General features: G+C 35.2%; 1 protein-coding gene across 1 annotated transcript in view; it reads left to right on the top strand.

Moving 5' to 3' along the window:
* Positions 1-21,712, top strand: part of Brwd3 (bromodomain and WD repeat domain containing 3) — a 108,055-nt gene that overhangs the window by 63,700 nt on the left and 22,643 nt on the right. The window contains exons 19-31 of the mRNA XM_036174419.1: positions 1,555-1,738; positions 3,396-3,489; positions 6,391-6,540; positions 7,489-7,565; positions 8,402-8,570; positions 9,800-9,913; positions 15,412-15,519; positions 18,407-18,531; positions 19,290-19,372; positions 20,229-20,340; positions 20,720-20,781; positions 20,888-21,043; positions 21,574-21,694. Of these exons, the coding sequence (XP_036030312.1) occupies positions 1,555-1,738; positions 3,396-3,489; positions 6,391-6,540; positions 7,489-7,565; positions 8,402-8,570; positions 9,800-9,913; positions 15,412-15,519; positions 18,407-18,531; positions 19,290-19,372; positions 20,229-20,340; positions 20,720-20,781; positions 20,888-21,043; positions 21,574-21,694 (1,555 nt within the window). The remainder of the gene's footprint in view (positions 1-1,554; positions 1,739-3,395; positions 3,490-6,390; positions 6,541-7,488; positions 7,566-8,401; positions 8,571-9,799; positions 9,914-15,411; positions 15,520-18,406; positions 18,532-19,289; positions 19,373-20,228; positions 20,341-20,719; positions 20,782-20,887; positions 21,044-21,573; positions 21,695-21,712) is intronic.

Below are 21,712 nucleotides of genomic sequence, written 5' to 3'. Positions count from 1 at the left end.
TTTCCTGAACCTTGGACAAGATTAGTAGACTGGCAATCCTGTGTTGTAGAGTTTCTTAGATCCCTAATTTAGATGTTCATTAGGGAAATCAATCTTTAGCTCTACTTCTAATACTAAGTTGCTTTAGGTTAGAAAGTCCATTCGCCAATGGAACCCCACTCACTTCTGTTTGCAATGCTCATTTTGTTTGGATTGTTTTTGAGTGCTTATTTCTATAGCTGACATTTACAGTTTTCTGTTTGGGTTTAATTTGTAAATATGAAAAAATCAACAGGAAGCTTATTAGAGAAATAAAAGGAAAAGTTCTGTCAGTGCATTTTTCTTACTGCTTATTAATCTTAAAAGCGAATTTTGATATTAAAAATGTTTTGCTACCTGGATGTGGTGGCTCATGCCTTAAATTATGTCATGGGAGCAGGGTCACAGTGGTTTCAAGGTCAGCCTGAGATGCATAGCACGTTCCTCAGCAGCCTGAGTTACAGAGTGAGACCCTGATTGTTGTGAGTTTTGGTTTTACTTTGTTTTGTTTTTTGTTTGTTTGTTTGTTTTGTTTCTCTCTCTCTCTCTCTCTCTCTCTCTGTCTCTGTCTCTCTCTCTGTCTCTGTCTCTGTCTCTCTCTCTCTCTCTCTCTCTCTCTCTGTGTATGTGTGTGTGTGTGTGTGTGTGTGTGTGTGTGTGTGTTTATGTAGTGTAGTGTAGTGCAGTGTAGTGTATGCATGGGAAGGCGTGACTGTCTCTCATTGAATCTATTGCTAGCCAATTCATCCAGACTGGCTAGCCAGCAATCCCATGGCTCCCCTTTCTGCTTCTCGGACTGCTGGTGTTATCGGCACAGACACTGGAACTGTGTGCTAGACATCCAAACTCAGGTTCTCATGTCTGCAGGGCAAGCACTTTTCTGACTGAGCTATCTCCCAAGTGTCTGCTTGTACTTTTCAATTTTTTTGTTGGTTTTGAAAGTTTTATAAGTTTTATTCTGAAATATTATTTTTAACAAGTAGCATACTCTGTAGCCTAGGCGAGCCTACATCTCATAATCTACCTCAGGCTTCCAAGAGTTAGAATCTCAGATGTGCATCTCCACACTCACTTAGTTTACTGACAAATGTCCTAATTATGTAAACAAAGATAGATAGAATTTAAATTTTTTAAAAGGTGCAACTTAAACTATTATTAATACATACACGTGAATCTTTCAGATCATACTTGGGCATAGTTTTGTATTCTGTATTTAATAGAGGTCTGATAAGCAGTGCTTTGAAAAAATGAAAGGAATTGTACAAAATTTCAACATTTATTGAGTACACAGAAAAATGTAGAATGGGGGCAGCAGTTACTTTCATATTTCCAGAAGTCTCTTTGGTTTTTTTCCCCTCCTCTCGTCTCTTGTAGGGATCAAATCTAGGGCCTCGTACATCCTAGGCAAGCAATCTAACACTGTTACCGTGCCAGTCCCAGACATCCTGTCTTTGAAATTTACAGTTTATCTAGAGCTCTAATCTCCAACACTGGTATCTTTGTTCAGAAAACTGTTTTTCCTTGCTTTTGCTTTAGCTCTAAGTAGTCCAAACATGGACGTACCTTCTTCCCCAAATATTGGGCTTCGGCGTAGTGGTCAAATTGAAGGTGTTCGGCAAATGCATAACAATGCTCCTAGGAGCCAGATGGCCACTGAACGAGACCTCATGGCCTGGAGCCGAAGAGTGGTGGTGAATGAACTAAATAATGGAGTCAGTAGGTGAGTTGATGTGGTACCCTTCAGAAGAAAATTAAACTGTGTTTACAAATGAATTATTTTAAATAGGACTAATAACCAAGATATTCTAATCTAGTTGCATCATGTAGTAGTTTTTCCATATTAACTAATTCTAATTAGTTTATGTTGTAACAAATATAATCTTTTTTTTTTTTTTTTGAGCTGGGGATCGAACCCATGGCCTTGCGCTTGCTAGGCAAATGCTCTACCCTGAGCTAAATCCCCAACCCACAAATATAATCTTAAATGTGCCCAGCTTTTGATAAATGCTTTGGGAAATAGTGAAGATGTGAAGCATTATTGCCAATGCATTAAGTTATCATCTAAGTTAGGGTAAGAATACATATATTATTCAGAAAGGATTCATAATAGATCATATGTGAACATGAGTAGCATATTTAGCGTGTATTCCACAGTGACTCCACGAAAAATGATCACCAACTAAGTATTGGAGCAGTTTGAATATGCAATGTAGATGTACTTAAAAATGTTGTTTAGATGGTCTTCAGTGGTGAAAGGATTTCATTGATATAATTTCAAATCTAGAATCACTATTCTTACTTGTAAAACTACCTTTTATTATAATAACAATTATAATTAATCACAACAAGAAAATGGTTATATATGTGTTATATTTATATATGTGTATATATGTTATATATTTATATATATGTGTTGTATATTTATATGTATATTTATATGTTATATGTGTATATATAATATATATATATGAACTATTACAGAGAACATATAAAATTCTTTTTAACCATACCACCTTGCCAAGTATTTAAAAAAAATAACCCAAAAGCAGCAAAAAATATTTAATTTCCATTTCCCCCTCTGCTTTCTGGTGTAAGTAGGAATCAAGAAAAAAGACATCTAATTTTATGAGTTGCAACTGCTAGAATAGAGAAATTAAAAAAAAAATTCTTACTTAAAAGTAAACAAGGGGCCAGGCAGTGGTGGCACACACCTTTAATCCCTGCACTTGGGAGGCAGAGCCAGGCGGATCTTTGAGTTTGAGGCCAGCCTGGGCTACCAAGTGAGCTCCAGGAAAGGCACAAAGCTACACAGAGAAACCCTGTCTCGAAAAACTAAAAAGTAAACATGGAAGCAGGGTATTAGATATTTGCATACTAATATTCATTGAAATGTTATTCAAATGAGCAAGTAGTGGAACAAATCAAAAATAAATCAGTAAATAAATAGATAATCATACAATAGTATTTTATTAGTTCATAATGAAGCCATTCTGGTAACTGCTGAAATGTGAATAAAATTTGAAGCTATCTTGCCAGGTGAAAGAAGACATACACAAAAGGACAAATTTTGTGGAACGCCACTAAACATAATAATATTTAGAGCAGGCAAATTCATAGACATACAACAGATATCGGAAGTTTTCAGAGCCCAGAGGAATGGGGAAATGAGAAGTAACTGCTTAGTAGGTACAGAATTTATCTTGGATGGAAAACTGGTAGGAATAGGTAATGGTGGTGATTGCAGAACATTGTCATTTTGGTATATAGCTAAAATGACTACAGAGATAAATATTATATTTTGAAATTGCTCAGTTTTCAGATTTGATGGTTAAACTATTGGATTCTTTTGATTATTTTGACCTGTGATATTTTATTAGGGTACAAGAAGAATGTCGAAATGCAAAAGGTGACCTAGAAATTAGTCTTTATACAGTCGAAAAGAAGAAAAAGCCATCTTATCCTATCCAAAGAGTAAGTTTGCTTTTTCCATGCTTTGTAATCTAATGTTTGCAAATAAAAGTTATTTGAAAGGCAACAATTATCAATCAGGAGGATATTTAAGTTGGCATCTGCTTACAGGGATCCTAATTAAACCTCAAATCCATACACATACCTACCTATATATACATACATACAAACATACATACATGTGCATGGTTATTAACAGAAACATTTAAATAAAAGGATGTCTTTTAGTGTATATGTATAAAAATACTATTTTCATATGGTTAAACTTTTTATTGATCATCAGTCACAATGTAAAGCAAATGCTAGATCCATTAGATGAGAGGTTGACAAGCTCATGAATGAAATCCTGTTTATTTTAGTTAATTACATTTTATTGAAATATAGCCAAATACTCAATTATAGCTTGCCTTTAGTTGTTTTGTGTTATATATAAAGACAGAGTTGAGCAGTTGGAACAGAAGCCAGACATTCTGACCCTCTACAGTTTGCTGACCTTACTGCAAACCCATGTATAGCCTGCCTAATCATGTAAGCAAAATCTAACAATCCATTGAGATGTACTGGGTTCATTTCCCAGTAGACCCTGCTGTGCAATGAATGGGATACCTGTACTGGATTTGTCCTAATAAGCTTATTAATACTCCTCATTCACCAGTCAAAAGGCATCAAATGGAAACTTTCTTCCCAGGTTACAACCACTCTGTCGAATATGGCTAATTGGAGACTGATGATTTTTCAGTGTTTAAAGGAAAGCTAAGCAATGTATTCTGAATTCTAATTATTTTTTTCAATATCAATGAACAAAATTAGGGGTAATTATCATAAATACCTCAAAATATTTGTACATGATTTTGATACCTGCTTTAAATTTGTATATTGTAAGTTGTTTTTTTTTAAGTTTTTTAAATCTCTAATATAAATCTAACCCATGGTTTCTTTTGTTTCGCTTATTTACCAATTGTCAGTTTATCTGGAAATGCTAGGGTTTAGACTAGTTATATAAGCATTTAGATATTGAGGCCAGTATTTAGATATTTTTATATACGTTGAAGATGAAAGAAGCCAGACATGGTGGTGCTTATCTCTAATCCCAAAATTTGGGTGCTGAAGTAGAAAGATAATGAGAGTTTGAGGTCACTCTGGATAACATAGTAACATTTACATATAAGAAAAAGAAACTGGCCCTTCAAGACTAGTTTATAAGAGTTTTAAACTTCCTCCCAATGTCATTAAGGCTGTAGCTTTGCTGTGTGATAATTATCAACAATAATGTTTTCTACTTATCTATATTAGGTATTGTAGAAAGGTTGATATTATATTAAATTTTATTTGTTAAAATTAAGTACCTTTTATTAATGGTCTCTTGATGTAACCCTGGCTAGCTTGGAAGACATGGCTAGCCTAGACCTTGCTATATAGACCAGGCTGGCCTTGATCTCAAATAGATTCACCTGCCTTTGTCTCTGACTTCTGAGCACTGGGATCAAATGCATGTGCCATCAAGCTGGGCCCCTAATTAAGTATGTTTTAAACCAGTATACTGAATTGATCTTCTGCCAGCTCTGGGTTAGAATATCAGCTGAACTGCCTGTTACTAAAATTGTCTGTTTGACATTGTTCACAAAGAATAGGACTAACTCCAATGAGATATAAGAAGTTAAGTTCCTTGCTTGTTATCTAATTGCATATTTCTGTGCTCAAAAATTGAATTTTTTTTTCATTTTGGTTTTGTTTTTTGAGGCAGGGTCTTTCTATATAGCCTCTTTTGGCCTAGGAATTACTATGTAGACCATGCTAATCATGAACGCAATGTTCCTTCTGCCTCTTGACTCTTGAATGCTGCAAATACAGGCATGTGTCATCATGCCAGTCAAGATCTGACAGTGCTTTATAAGGGCTTTATGCTCAGGGTTAAAGATGACAGCATGTGATGCAGGGCTCTGCAACTCGCTGGAATCTTACTATTTTTGTTGTTATTGTTGTTGATACCATGTCTCATATAGCCCAGGTTTGCCTTGAACATTGTAGTTGAAAATGACCTTGGACTCCTGAAGTCCATATCTTCTTACTTCAAACTCCTACCTCCATTCACAGGTTTGGGCAGTATAAGTATATGCCACATATCTGATTTGAATACTTTTTATATGTGGATTGTTTTGAGTCTTTCATCTTTTATACTTATATAATCTAAAGTTTATTTTATGTCTATTGATTCTCTCCGGGCATCTTTCTACAAGGAAAATGTGTTAAATTGCTTCTAAAAATTATTTTTCTGGGGCCAGAGAGATGGCTCAATAGTTAAGAGCACTGGCGGCTCTTCTAGAGTGCCCATGTTTGATTCCTTGTGCTCACGCTCACAATCATCTGTAACGTCCATTTGAGGGCAACCAATGAATGCTCTTTGTGGCTTCCATGGGCACAAGGCATGCATTTGAGATACAAACATGCATGGAGGTAAAACACCCATGCGCATGAAATGAAAAATAAATACAGTCAGGGTCTCACTCTGTAGCCCCGGCTGGCCATGAACTTAGTGTAGTCCTTCTGGTTCAGTTTCCCAAGTGCTGGGGTTACAAGTGTGCACAACCATGTAAAGCTGTGTTCAATTGACTTAAAGATCTTAAAGAATCCTTAAAAATCTTAAGAATGCTAATCTGGAATGAAAGAATTATAAATGATTAAATCTAATTAGTCATGTTAATGCTTTAACAGACGTTCTTATATTTCTTTTAAATAAATAAAGTACATTTAAAGATTACATTAAATATAACATGGTTATTTATTCCTCCTATGATAATTGTGAATAACATACCACCTATAAACTCTAAAGGGGCAAATTCTTGCAGCCTAGGTATTCACTTTTGTATTTCTTCTTTTAAAATGCATTTTCCTTCTCGTTTACAGAATGATTATCAGCCCAGCTGTGGACGGTCTTTACGGAGAACACAGCGCAAGCGTCAGCATACTTACTTAACGCGGTCCAACATAGAGCATAACTCACAGGCATCATCTCAAACTTCAGGTGTACAAGAAGATTCAGATAGCTCCTCAGAGGTTAGTTAGAGCTGCTATTACTTATTGAATGAAAATTTTGTAGTTTTCTCTTTTGTACCATTCATTTAAGCTTACTTTTGAAAGTCACTTGAATAGGAAATTAAGAGGTTTACTCATTAATAAGGCGCTTACATGGATTTGGGTATCCCATTTAGTCCTTTTGATTGTCTTTCCCAACTTCTACCTAAATCCTAACTTCTACCTAAGATACTAACTTGGCAAGAGTATAGCATTTGCCAGAAAAAGTTTGTCTCCGTGACAGTGAGATAAGATAGTGACAGGAAATCTTCCTAGAAATGCAAAGAAATAAGACCTAAATACTAGACATAAGGCAAACAGTCGCAGAAGTGATTCACTCTGTAATTGGCTTGTACATCCATTTTTTTTTATTTTATTACCAACTACCTATTCTGGAAATCATTGAGTCTTGATTTATCTCAGAGCTATCATGCCAGTGAACAAAAAGTATGGCAGTTCTTTTCTTGTTCCCTCTGTTCCCCAATCCTATTGTTCTTTTTACAGCTATTTTTTAGGTGCATGAGAGTTTTACTGCACATTGACATTATGTAGTACTTTCTTTCTTCAGCTATTCATGGTTCTTAAAGTAATTTTATTTCCCCTTTCCTCCATGAATATCTTGACCTTAAAAGTATACTCACATAATACTTTTAAAACTTTTTTTAGTATTTAAGAAGGCTATAAGTATTTTGAGATTTAAAGTTTTTTTTAAGAAATAAAAATGTTTTATATCAATAAATAGTATAATGCCAGATGTTGTAACATAGCCAGTATGTTTATTTGTAAATTTGAGATCTATGTTGAAAATAATTATGTGCATTTGAAGTAGAATGTTTGATGATGTAAAGAAATGTTATAAATCAAATAGTTTTTTCTATATTACACTAGCTGCTCCGAACATATATCTGAATTGCTGTCTCTTTACTCTAGGAAGATGAAACTATTGGTACAAGTGATGCTTCTGTGGAAGACCCTGTGATTGAGTGGCAAAGTGAAAGTTCCTCCAGGTACTTTTAATTGACCCCAAATTATTCAGCATTCAATATGAAGTTACGATTTCGTAGGAATTTGATAAAGCCATAGATAAAATAATATCATGTAATTGATTTTAAGTTCTGGATTTCAAACCTACCTACCATTTATTTCTTCATGACTCCAGTACTTTCTCTGGATATAACTATAGAGGTTTATTTCCTTTATTTTTTTTTAATATTTTTTTTTTGTTTTTCAAGACAGGGTTTCTCTGTGTAGCTTTGTGCCTTTCCTGGAACTCATTTGGTAGCTCAGGCTAGCCTCGAACTCACAGAGATCCGCCTGCCTCTGCTCGCCAAGTGCTGGGACTAAAGGCATGTGCCACCACTGCCTGGCTTCCTTTATGTATAAAATAAGCTTCTTTTAAAATTTATGATTCTGCTTCTTTGCAGTTTTATATAATTATTTCAGGTTTTGGTCTTTTGAGATAGAGCATTATTATGTAACTCTGGCTGTCCATGAACTCAACTTTGTAAACTAAGCTGGCCTCAAACTCACAGCAATCCTGCCTGCCTTTGGGATTAAAGGCATGCAGCAGCATTCCCAACTTCTATTTCAGTTTTAAAACTATCTCTTTCATCATTTCAGCAATAGGATTGATTCATGTTTATTTTTAGGCTGTTTTGTGTTTCCAACAGGGATTTTAAATCTTGTTATAGTAAATTAAGTGTTTGTATTCAAGAAGCATTTGATTAAAATAAAATAGTGATCAAAATTCTGTATTTTCTTACTTTTTTTCAGTCCTTGTCATGTAAGTGCTCTTCAATAACAAAATGATCGCTTTTCCATTATCATTTTGATTTATTTACAGTGATTCATCAAGTGAATATTCTGATTGGACAGCAGATGCTGGGATAAATTTGCAGCCTCCCAAAAGACAAACGAGACAGGCAACACAGAAAATATACAGCAGCTCTGAAGATGAAAATGTGAAGTCATTGGAAGATAGGCAGAAGAAACCTAAACAGACTAGAAAGAAGGTTTGTAATATATAAATAGTTTATCTTTGCCTTAGTTTTCTTTTTTGCCTTTGATATTTGAATATTTAATAGTGACATGTGCTTTTTCTCTAAAAACTACATTGTCTTAGAAGCCAATTAAATAAAATTTTAATTGACTTGAAAGAATTATTTTTTAATTTCTTATTATCAAAGGTAACAGTTAAATGTCATCATTATAATATGTTATTAAACTAAAACATTGACAATTGCTTGTTAAAATGTAGCAAAGTTCCACAAGAATAAGCCATTAATAATATAAAATGATTATTCTTGTCATTACCCAATTATAAATTTGTATTCCTGTATACATTTCACTCATGGAATAGATGAGTTTGATGAATTTGTATTTTATTTTACCCCATTATTCTTCCTTTCCACCACCATAATTTCGTTTACGGGACATAATACTTGAATCTACACAGTTCTTTGAATTTGATAGTTTAAGTTTACATGTTAATGTTGTGACAAGAACATACTGTTTCTATACTTCCTATTTTAAAAGAATTGGTGTTCTCTAGAACTAGAACATCAAAAAAATCTGTGTATCTAAATGGAAAATGGCTGGTTCCATTAACATGAGCTCTGCATATTCTTCTTATACGAAATTTAAAAGACATTAATAAACTAATATAGTAATTCTATTAGTATTCATAAATACTAATACTAGGGTTTGAACCTACTGCTTCACACACTACCACTGAGGTATATATACCAGCTCTTTTGTGTACTTTTTAATTTTTTAGACAGAATCCCAAGTTGTTCAGGCTGGACGTGCACATTTTTCTGTCCCAGCTTCCTAAATATCTGGAATTACAGACTTGCAATATCTGCTCCATCTTATTTTTTTTTTTTTGAGCTGAGGATCGAACCCAGGGCCTTATGCTTGCTTGGCAAGCACTCTACCACTGAGCTAAATCCCCAACCCTCCATCTTATATTCTTAATAGTCACTATTGTATTACTATTGTTTGAGTTAATGTGGTCTAGAAACATGAAGAGAAAAAATGTGTTATTTTTAGATGGTAATATAATGTCAAGCTATTATCTGGGATCCGTTCCTAGATATGTTTAAAAAGTATGTATTTTAATGTGAATTAAACTATTTTAAATAATTTTTTCCTGTGTTTTTCATACTACCATTCATGAGTTTGTACTTAGAACTATTGGTATAAATATTTTAATTGGGTTTTTTAAATTGTTTTGTTTCAGAAAGGGGGACTTGTTTCTATGGCAGGCGAACCCAATGAAGAATGGTTTGCCCCTCAGTGGATCTTGGATACCATACCACGGCGTTCTCCATTCGTACCACAGATGGGAGATGAGGTACTTGTTGCCCAATAAAAATCCTTTTGCTTCAAGAACCCTACTGGGCTTGAGAGTGGGCTTGAGAGATGGCTCAGCAGTTAAGAACATTGACTTTCTTCCAGAGGACCTAGGTTCGATTCCCAGCAACCCACATGGCAGCTCACAACTGTCTGTGACTCCAGTTCCAAAGAATCTAATGCCCTCTTTTGGCCATGGTGGGCACCAGTCATACACATGGTGCACAGACATTCATGCAGGCACATAAACTAAAATAAACAAACAATAACATTTTTTTTTAAAAAAAAGAAACAATTAACATTGCCATGCAGTTGTGGCACATGCCTTTAATCCCAGCACTTGGGAAGCAGAGGCAGGCAGATCTCTGTGAGTTTGAAGACAGCCTGATCTACAGAATGCGTCCCAGGACAGTCAGGACTGTTACAGAGAGAAACTCTGTCTCAAAAAACCAAAACAACAATTAACATTATTCAATCTTGGTATCTTATATTGATTTTATTTTTGACCTGATTTATTATTGAATATACGTGCATAGTTGAGGGGAACACAAGCTACAGAGCACAAACGGAAGTAGAGGACGGCTCTGTAGAATCGTTTCTTTTTCTGCCTTTTACATGGGTTCCAGGAATTCAACGCAGGTCAGACAACTTGCACAGCAAGTGCTTTTAATGACTGAACCATCTTGCCGGCTCCAGGAAATTCATATTGTAATTCTCTTGTAACTATATATGTACTCTTTGTGTCTTTGGTCAACTGTGTATTTCTTGAGGGACGTGACTCAATGTAATTAATTTTGCATCCTTCGTAAGGCTCTGATATTATGGAGTCAACATAGTAGATGCTAGGTTAACATGGAGTTAAATTTATTCATGATTGGTTTATAAAGTTATGAAAACTGTTGATTTTAATGTCATTTTGTAGAAATGAGTGGTACTTTGAGCCCTCATTCAAGAACTAATATTGTTTAAAAAATTCATCCTGATAGAAAATATTTTAAAGCAGGTATGTCCAATCCAGAATATTTATGAACGTGGTGCAACCCATTTGTATATAATATTACATTGCAAGATCAAAGAGTTGAATCCCTGAGCTAAAGAATAATTACTGAATTTGTGATTGAATAAATGCAGATACTCATTTATAGTTAGGCATAGAAAAAGCTAATATAATATTACCCAAAAGAAACTTTTAGTATCTTAGTGAAATTATGGGTACCTTGGAATGTCCTTTCTCTAGTTAGACTGTTTTGTCTGATGGATTGACTGACCAAATATTTAAGCCCAAATATTTTGTGTGTGCTGGGGATTGAACCCAGGGCTGATACATACTAGGCAGTTGTACCATTCTGTTGTACTCTCAGCCCCTGCACACCATTTTTAATTCAGAATTAATTGTAGGAATGTGAAACTGTCATTTCAATAAGTGACAGAAAAAGAAAACCAAGTAAATAATGAGACCAAATACAAATTTGGCCAAATTTTCTCTTAAAGAGATCTTGTAGCAGAGACAACTATCAAATAACATTATGAATAAGCTCGCCTTTGCTTATTTTGTTTAGGGATTATTTTTAAAATGTTTCTTTTTGGTGTATGTTGGACTTTTGGTTATTTCTTGTTTACATTACTATGCTAATATGCTTCTGATGATTAATGCTATATTATAAAACATTTAAAAAGCCTTAAAATTTTTGACAACTGAAATGATAATTTATTATATTATATTGTATTTATATTTAATGCCTATTTGGAGACATGAGGTCTGTGGTAAAGTTGAATTAATTGTAGAGGACTTCACAGAAGAAAATAAGCCTCTGTATACTTTTAAAGTCTGATGAGACCCTTCTTTCCACTTCATGACCATGTCTGTCAGTCCATGCTTTGATGGAATCACTGTCCTTGTGTTTTATTAAACTGATTACATCATATGCTTCAAGCTTATGTATTAGGCTATGACAGTTCTTTGGGGGAATGGAGAAACTATTGTAGTGAATCCTGAAATTGAATAGCAATTTGAGAATGTTTTTTAAAAGAGCTCATAAAGGCACAAATGCACTGTTCATGTAATGTGTTTCTTAAGTACAGCATTACTTACTACTTTGTCTAGCTGTTAAGCCCTTGTTATTTTGCTTAGAATAACCCTACTGACAAGTGATTGCTTTTCAAAATGCTTCTTCTTAAAGGTCTAATTCAAATGCCAAATTCTGGCTTGCCTGTACCTCTTTCTGTATGGGTTTTTGGAGATGTAACCGTCTTATTAAATAAGAAACACAAAGCCAGTTGCAGAATTAAAAGCCAAGAGGTCAGAGCAATAGCTGAGAGCTGAAAACCTTACCCTTGACTGCTGCTCTGTCTTTCCTCTCCGCAAGAGACCTACTTCCTGTGTCCTGTCTTTTATATAGACTTTCTGTTCTGCCTTTTCATTGGTTGTAAACCCAGCCACGTGACCTCCTCGTCACTGCCTGTCTGAACAGAGGTCTTCTATGGTTGGTATTGAGATTAAAGGCGTGTGTCTCCATGTTGGCTGTATCTTTGAACACACAGAGATCCCTGCCTAGCTCTGCCTCCCAAGTGCTAGGATTAAAGGCGTGCACCACCACTGCCCAGCCCAGCTTCTGCTATGGCTTGTTCTGACCCCAAGGCAACTTTATTAATATACAAATAAATTCACATTTCAGTACAAATAAAATATCACCACAAGTTTTCATACCTATATTGTGTGTGTGATTGTGTATGTGTTATACTACTTTCCCTTTAAAGGAAAATACTACATTTTAATACCTTATGGTAGTATCTAGAACTTTGTGCTTATATATTTTGTCAATATTGAGTACTAAAATGAGTGTATAATAATGTCCTTAGTTTGCATTTTAAACTCCTATGATTTTTATTTACTAATATTTAAATACTTTCAATTTCTATGTAGGTTTTTTTGGTTTTGTTTGTTTGTTTGTTGGTTGGTTGGTTGGTTGGTTTTTTTGAGATAGAATTTCTCTGTGTAGCCCTGGCTATACTTACTGTTACTCTTTCTGTAGACCAGGCTGGCCTCGAACTAACAGAGATCCATCTGCCTCTTCCTCCAGAGTGCTGAGATCAAAAGGCGTGTGCCACCACTGCCCCACTCTTTATGTAGGTTTTGATTGATAGAGTATGCTCATGTATTTTTTGGCTTTATATAATAGGAATTTATTCTCCCAAGCCACTTTGAAAGGTAAAAGGTAAAAACTACGTTTTGGTAGTTCTCAGAATCACTGGTGTTTGTCAACATGTGGCCACAGTACTTCAATTTATGAGGCAGTCTTCCCTCTAATTTTCTCTGCACCCTGCTTTCTATCTTCTTATCTGTACAATCATTTAGGGTGTACATACATCTGCTATGCACTCACTACTCTTAAATTGATTATATCTCCAAAAATAGTATTTTCCAAGTAAAGTCACAGACACACGTTTGCGAGTGTCTGTGTGCCTTTGTGTGTTCGGGTACACTGTTCACCTGTATTTGAGAAGCGAGAACTGAAAACTTAGGAGCATTTCATTGAAGGCAAGGAGAAGGGAACTTGCCTTACTTAAGTGCCACCACTGTGGCAGTAAGACCAAGAGGGCCCAGAGGGGACCTAGGGCTCCTTCATTCTCAGATAGTAATGTCAGCAGCATACCTAAATTAACCACGATGCTGTGTCCACAGTCTGATGCCTCCTTTATGTGCTCACTTGATAGCATTCATGATTGGAAACTACCTTTTTGTCTTCTCCATTAATAACTTACAGTAGGAGTTCTGTCTTACAGGAATGCTATGAGGATTGGTTAGTGTACTGTATGTGAAGCATAGTCTCTTACATGAGAGCAAATAGAAAGAGTAGCTGTTATTACCATTTGGCCATTGCTACATGGTATAAACTATTTGAGGCATATCACAGTGTGTCTTATTTACAAATGAGATGGCAGATGTAGACAAATTGCTAAGTGGTCTTATTAAAAAACACAGATATAGAGGTGAAAACCTGAGAGATCAGGGAAATAGGAAAAGCCACAAGCTAACCTCACCTCACCATCTCTGCAGCTTCCAAAGAGCGAGCTACTTCCTGTCTACCCATGCCTATATTCCTTGCTGTTCTGCCATTTGATTTGCTCTCTCTGTCCAGCTACATCACTTCTGTTCCTGCCTAGCTCTATTACTTCCTGTCTGTCTGTACAGACCTGCAGACCTCCATGGTTAACTAGTGTTTTAATTTAAGGCCTGTGCCATGCCTGGCTTTGTTCCCAATGTGGCTTTAAACTCAGAGATCCAGACAGATCCCTGCCTGCCAAGTGAAAGGATTAAAGGCGTGCGTTACCATTGCCTGACTTCTGTATAGTGGCTGGCATTTTCCTCTGATCCTCAGATAAATTATATTGGGGGACATAGTACATCACCACAGGCAGAGAATTAGAATCAAGTTGCCGAGATTTGCATATAGTTAGATGTTAGAAACACAGCATACTGGTACAGAACTTTCAGAGCCACAGCATTTTATGAGAACTGATCTACAGGACTCCGCTAAAGATGAGAAATTGAATTCCTTGGGTTATCTTGCTCATTCCTCATTGTGTATTTTAAACTCTCATAATATGGTATTTCATGTTACCTTATTTTATTTTATTTTATTTTTTTTTGGTTGTTCGAGACAGGATTTCTCTGTGTAGCTTTGTGCCTTTCCTGGATCTCGCTCTGTAGACCAGGCTGGCCTCGAACTCACAGAGTTCTATTTGTTTATATTTGTCAACATTCTGAAATCACAGAGGAAAAGAAACTTTCCTCAATAAATGTAGGCAATAGTAGTAAATACTATCTTTTAAGAAATTGAAATGTCTTACCTTGAATTCCTTCTGTGCTCAGCTAGTGCTGACATAATCTCTTGCAACAACAAAACACTGTCAATTTGTCTTCATATCAATACTGTTTTCCAGGCGCTTCACACTGAAGGAAAAAAATCATGGATGTACACAAAACTGGTTGCATTTCCAAGAATTGTTTAAGCTTATAAGTAGCATTCTAAATATCTACAATTTAAATTATCATTGAATGTAATAGCTTTCCCTATGGCACTTTCATGAATGCTTGGTTGGGTTGATTCCCCCACTCTTCATGGCCTACATCTTCGTGCCCCAGTTCTCCTTCTGTACCCTTCCACTTTTAGGCCGTTCTACTTTAATGTCACAGGTGTTCTGTTGCCCTCCCCTCCTCCAACCTTGAAACCTCTTTTCCCCCTCTCATATACCTCTCTTTTCTTCAGTTGACTTTTGCAGCTGCTTGGGAGAAAAAAACTGCATATATTATTTATGCATTGTGAAACTTTGCACAGGGTTAGATAGACATGAGTGTTGAATGAACTTCATTTGACCAGGAAAAGTTTTTTAAAAATTGTAATTATTTTATGTGGAAGAGGATATTTAGACAGTATATATTGGAAAGTGTAGAGTTAAAATAAATATGATTGTGTAATACATTGTTTTCTGTTTTAGCTTATTTATTTTAGGCAAGGACACGAAGCTTATGTGAGAGCTGTAAGGAAATCAAAAATATATAGTGTTAATTTACAAAAACAGCCATGGAACAAAATGGATCTCAGGGTGAGTTTGCCTAATGGACTAGAATATAATTAGAGGGTTTGGGGATTAAGTTGCGTTAAGCTTTTTTTTTCTTCTCAGTTTCATGGGTATTTTGATGGTATTGTATTTGCAAAATTAATTGATGCATGGTATTTTGTAGACTGGATAATATATAGTTCTTAAAATCTGTATGCTAGGGTATAGTGATTTATATCGATGATCACAGTTCTTGGGAAGCTGAAACAGCATGGACTACATGGTGAATTCCAAACCTTCCTAGGCTATAGAGTGAGACTCAGTATCAGAGAAAACAAACTGGGACAATATTAAGAAAAACATTTTATGGGGCTAGAGAGATGGCTTAGTGGTTAGGAGCACTTGCTGAGGACCAGGATTCAGTTCCCAGCACCCAAATAACGACTCCTAACCCTCCATATCTACAGTTCCAGGTGATCTTATGTTCTCTTCTGGCCTCCACAGGCACCGGCCACTCACATGGTATTCATTCGTACATACGTGCAAGCAAAGCAATCATTCTCATAAAATAAATCATTAAACAGTTCTTATGCTGTGTGTTATCTTATTTGCCCTACTTTTCTGTAAGCTTTGGGTCCTCTTGTTTTTACCGTTTCTCAACTACAGAAAAGCAGACATTCCTTAGTTTGAATAGTTTCCCTATCAGCAATTGAGTACATTCCAGAGGAAACTGTGTGTACTACAGACATTCTCAAGGTTCTGGTAGTTTTGAGACAGGTTAAATATCATAAACCACAAGAAACTTAAAGACTTGTATTCTGTGGGATCATCTCTGTGGATATAATACTCACATTGCTTTATAACATCAACTAAAACCGTTATTTTTATTGAGGAATTTTGTCAGTTAATATGAATTTATTCTTTCTCATACATAAAATATGTATAGGCAGGCATAAGTATGTATTCCTATTTGAGTTTTATTCTTTGTTTCTGACTTAGAGGAAAACAAACGGCAGTTTTACTATGATTTTGTACAGAAAATTAAGAGTTGCTGTTTATTTATCTTGAAGATAAAAGAGAAAAATCTGGATATTCATGTATATTTTTAGACGTTTGCAAATAAAATATTAATGTTTTAAGGGGTTAAAATATCCTGTCAAATCATCTTTATATGATCATCTCTATTGCCTGCTCATCTATTTAGAATCAGATGAGAATTGATTATTCTTGTAGAACCTAGGTAATGGGTAAGATATAATGTCTTATTTCTAATGACAGCTCTGTGGTTCTAGGAAACTATTCAGGGATAATATGTGTAAGATATAAGAATTTCATCTCTAGCTGTCTATACTATATCTAGGAAGATTAGTCTTTTTCTTATTTCTCAAATGTGATCAATAAACTGTAAGATTGTGACATAATGCTCTGTCTAAAAATCTGTCATCTCAATTACATGTACATATAAATCTGTATGATTATTTATTAATTTTGCCAATAGTGGGTGTTTTTTAACTAGATAGTATCACAGTCCCCATGAAGTTTTTTTTTTTGTAATTTTTCTAATTTTTGAGATTATAATATAATTACATCATTTTCCCTTCTCTTCTTGTCAAAGCCTGCTGTCTACCCCCTTGCTCTCTTTCAAATTCCTGACCCCCTTTTTTAGTTGCTATGAAAATATATATATATATAATTTGTATATACAATCTGCTCAGTTTGTATGTTATATGTGTATATTTCAGGGCTGACCATTTGGAATTAGCGGTATCCTATGTGCACATAATTGGTGTGCTCTTCCCTGGAGAAGACTATTTCTCCCACTCTTAATTGCCTGTAGTTCTTTTTCCAGGGTTGAGGGCTGTTGAGCTTTACCCCTCCCAAGTTAGCATGTCTGTTTTGTCTAAAATGCAAAGTTTTGGAACCTAGTCACAACTGATACATCCAAAACACAATTCTTGCACCAAAGCTCCAGAGTCATTGAAAAAGAGGGGACGGGGGGTGGGGTGGTGGAACAATTCTAAGAGCCAGAGGAACAGGGTGATGTGAGAATGCATCTTCTAGAATGTCAGAAGTTCGCTTTTTAAAAATATTTGACTGATGTGTACCCATGACCTATAGAACTAAGGGTATTACTTAAGTTCTGGAAAGCTTCCTTAAAGATTTTCCTAGTTAGACTTGTTTATAGCCCTGACTTAAGTATCAACCTTTTTAGTATTCTTTTTGTTTTTGTTTCGAGACAGGGTTTCTCTGTGTAGCCCTGACTGTCCTGGAACTTGCTCTATATAGACCATACTGGCCTTAAACTGCCTTTGCCTCTTGAGTTCTAGAATTAAAGGCATGCACTACCACCACCCATCTCTTTTGGTTGTTATTTGTATGGGGTTTCATATTGCATATGCATGTGTGTACAGATATTCATCTGCTAGGGTTCACATGTGGAAGTTACAGGATACCTTTTACAAGTTGGTTTCCACACACATTGTTGTTTCTGGGGATGACCTGAGGTTGTCAGGCCCTCAGAGCAAGCATTCGTACTCACTAAGTCACCTCAGCAGCCTTACTGTTCAATATTAAGGTTCAGCTTAATGTAGTTCCTACCATTTGATGAATAGTCACTTTTTTGATTCAACAAGTTATAGTTTTTTATTTGTATATATTTAACATTAATAAAGAAAGGGGCCAGCAGTTTGGGGGGGGGGGGTTGGGAGGGGCTTAGGGAAGAAGGAAAAGGAGAGGAAGTAGTGAATTAAATTTTCATTAAAAATGAAAAAAATAATAAAATAAAACTTCATAATTGCAACTGTTATGATATTAGACACTAAATAACATTTTAGTATTCAGAGAATTCTTAAATTATTCCGGTAATAATGAAATGTATTAATGAAAGGTAGTCATTTATAGAAAAATAATGTATCGGTGTTTCCATGAATAGGAGCAAGAATTTGTTAAGATTGTAGGAATCAAATATGAGGTTGGACCACCCACGCTATGCTGCTTGAAACTTGCGTTTTTGGACCCCATTTCAGGCAAAATGACTGGAGAGTCTTTTTCTATTAAGTAAGTAGCTATTTCTGATTCTATGTTTGTTTGTATGACTTTTAATACATTGTTGCTAATGTATTTAATATTCAATTCAGAACTCAAAAGCAATGGGAAGGGAAATACTATAGCACTTTTATGTAGTTTGGATTCCAAAGATCTGAGTTTAGTTCTTGGTTTGTTGCTCTGTATAATGTATGATAAGAATGGGTGAACTATCCATGAGCAAAGCAAGTTACTGAATCTGCTTATGTAAAATGGACATGCCTAAATGCTGACACTTTCTTTAGAGTTGTAGGAAATCAGACAGATGTTCATATAGTATGTTTGAAACATAGTAGTTGGTGTTGTTTTTGTTAATAATAATAATAGGAATAAGTAAATAGCTATTTGTGGGATTTAAATATAAAATTGAAGGGAATGAAAAAAATATATACCCATTTTTTTGAGGCAGGATCTCATTTTGTAGCCCTTGCTAGTCTTGAAGTTTTGAGATCCACCTGCCTCTGCTTCCCAAGTGCCAAGGTTAATGGTGTGTGCCACCACACCTGCTGATCCATTTTTTAAAAATTTTGATGAAGATCTTCATATTAAATTTTTAAAGCCTTTATTGATATCTTTTTATTATTTAAGTAAAGGCATTTCTGAGACCATGGAGTTTACAAAAATTTTTCTTAATGACCTCTTTGTCAAATATTTGTCCTTGGAAATGGAGCAAGTGATAAATACTATTGTATTACAGTATTAAATGCTACTGTGCTTTATTTTCTATGTAGGTATCATGACATGCCAGATGTCATTGATTTCCTTGTGTTACATCAGTTTTATAATGAAGCCAAAGAAAGGAACTGGCAGATTGGTAAGTATAAATTGTCACTCATAATTACTAAGCTTGAAGTACAGTATTAACCCTGGTTTAACAAAAGGAAATTAGTTTAAGATTTAACTGAACAAAGAAGTCAAATTTATAAGGAAAACAAAAAATTTAAACATAATGTCAAGTAACTTTGATTTTTTTTTTAACAAAGGGTTCACCCTTGTACCTCATTTCACACTACATGGTTTTATTTGCCTATTTCCAGTTGTAATTTAAAGACATAAAATGGAAAATATCAAAAATAATAACTCAAAACATTTTGTTCCTCACTCTGAATACTATAATGAATTCTTGCACCGTCACATTCCTTCTTACCTGGGATGCCGGTTTCTCCGGCAAACATGCTGAACCCACCTTTACTTTCAGTACTTAATATGCCTACATTGTTCACCACAGTTCATCTCAATGTACCAGCTCACATAATCACAAAAAGAAAGGGTGACTATAATACAATAGACTACTTTAAGAGAAAAACCATATCACAAGCTTTTTTTGGTTTTTTAAGATAGGGTTTCTCTGTGTAGCTTTGCCATTTTCCTGGAACTCACTTGGTAGCCCAGGCTGGCCTTGAACTCACAGAAATCCGCCTGGCTCTGCCTCCCGAGTGCTGGGATTAAAGGCGTACGCCACCACCACTGCCCAGCCTTTTATTAAATAATTTTTAATTGTTGTTTTATTACATCATACAACTTCTAATCTCTTACTATACCCGATTTATCAAATTTACCATAGTTGTATGTGAAAACGCTAAACACAAGCTGCTTCTGTATTCAAAGCTATGTAAGCATTTGAGTGGGAACAGAGCTCATTTTGTTTTAATTATTTTAATTACTTATAGGTGATAGATTCCGCAGTATAATAGATGATGCCTGGTGGTTTGGAACTGTGGAAAGTCAGCAACCTTTTCAGCCAGAATATCCTGATAGCTCTTTCCAGTGTTACAGTGTTCAGTAAGTATAGCTCATTTGTGACTCTGACAAATACTAAGTTTCCTACAATATCACTTTTTTTTCACCTGAAATTTGTTTTTCAAATAGATCATTGTATTCTTTCCTGTGGATTAATTTTAGATATATTCTTGATTACAACATCAGCAAAGAAGCAAAGCTTCTATTAAAGAGCGGGCTTCTGCCTTCTTAGCTTTCTATTGGTGTAGCATATTTTCTCTGTCAGTGGCTTATTACTATCTTTACATAAGCAGAGTTGTACTTTCCTGAGTACTCTGTTGCTTTTTTCTAAATTTCACCCTCAAGAAATCATGCAAATTGTGTTACTGCATGAAAAGCAATGCTTGGGAATCTGATTTGCATCTTCTTCTTTTGTTGATAGCTGGGACAATAATGAAAGAGAAAAGATGAGCCCCTGGGATATGGAGCCAATTCCAGAAGGAAGTAAATATACCTTTAAAAATTAACTATAATTCTTGGGAAAGCAAAATGACAGCAGTCTGATGTTGGAAGCTAATTGTTTTGTATTTTTTTTTTATTTTGTACCTAGCTGCTTTTCCAGATGAAGTTGGTGCTGGTGTTCCTGTGTCCCAGGAAGAACTGACTGCTTTGCTATACAAACCCCAGGAAGGAGAGTGGGGAGCTCATTCCAGAGATGAGGAATGTGAACGAGTTATTCAGGGCATCAACCACCTTCTTTCCTTGGGTATGGTGAATGGAAAATTAGTAGGAAAAGAATGGGGAGCTTGGAAAGCCAGCAGAATTTTAAGTTCTACACAAAGAAATATTGTTTATCACAGTATACTTTACATTTAATTCAACAAGTACAATGATTTTGGTTTAATGTTAACATTTTATGTTTTTGGCTAAAGTAGTTAGTTACTCATAAAACTTTTTCATCACTCTGGGGGCCAATAGTGAAGGCAGGCATATAAGTCCCTTTTTCTTTCTTGAGTCAGTTTGGCTCTCTAGCTATTTCCTGAGCCTGACTGGGAGAAGTTCAGCATTTATTCAGGAAAGACATAAAATGAAATTTGGCACATTTCTCATTTAATTTTGTTTCATTTTATCTAATTTGAACCAATATATCATGCATGATTCAAAGATACTATGTCCAAAGAAAAAGTGACATTAATTTATATAATTAGGTATATTGCACTATGTGAATATTAACTAACAAGAATGCTGTTCTCTTTAATAGCTGTTTTTGGTGGGTTTTTTTGGTGATTTTTGTAGATTTTGCCAGCCCTTTTGCTGTTCCAGTGGATCTCAGTGCCTACCCCTTGTATTGTACTGTAGTTGCTTATCCAACTGACCTCAATACCATCAGACAAAGACTTGAAAACCGCTTTTACAGGTTTGTTTTGTTTTATAA

This window comes from Onychomys torridus, chromosome X (assembly GCF_903995425.1).
Source record: "Onychomys torridus chromosome X, mOncTor1.1, whole genome shotgun sequence".
In the NCBI taxonomy this organism is placed as follows: domain Eukaryota; kingdom Metazoa; phylum Chordata; class Mammalia; order Rodentia; family Cricetidae; genus Onychomys; species Onychomys torridus.
The sequence above is the reverse complement of the archived record's forward strand: the minus strand, read 5'-3'. Positions and strand labels throughout refer to the sequence as shown.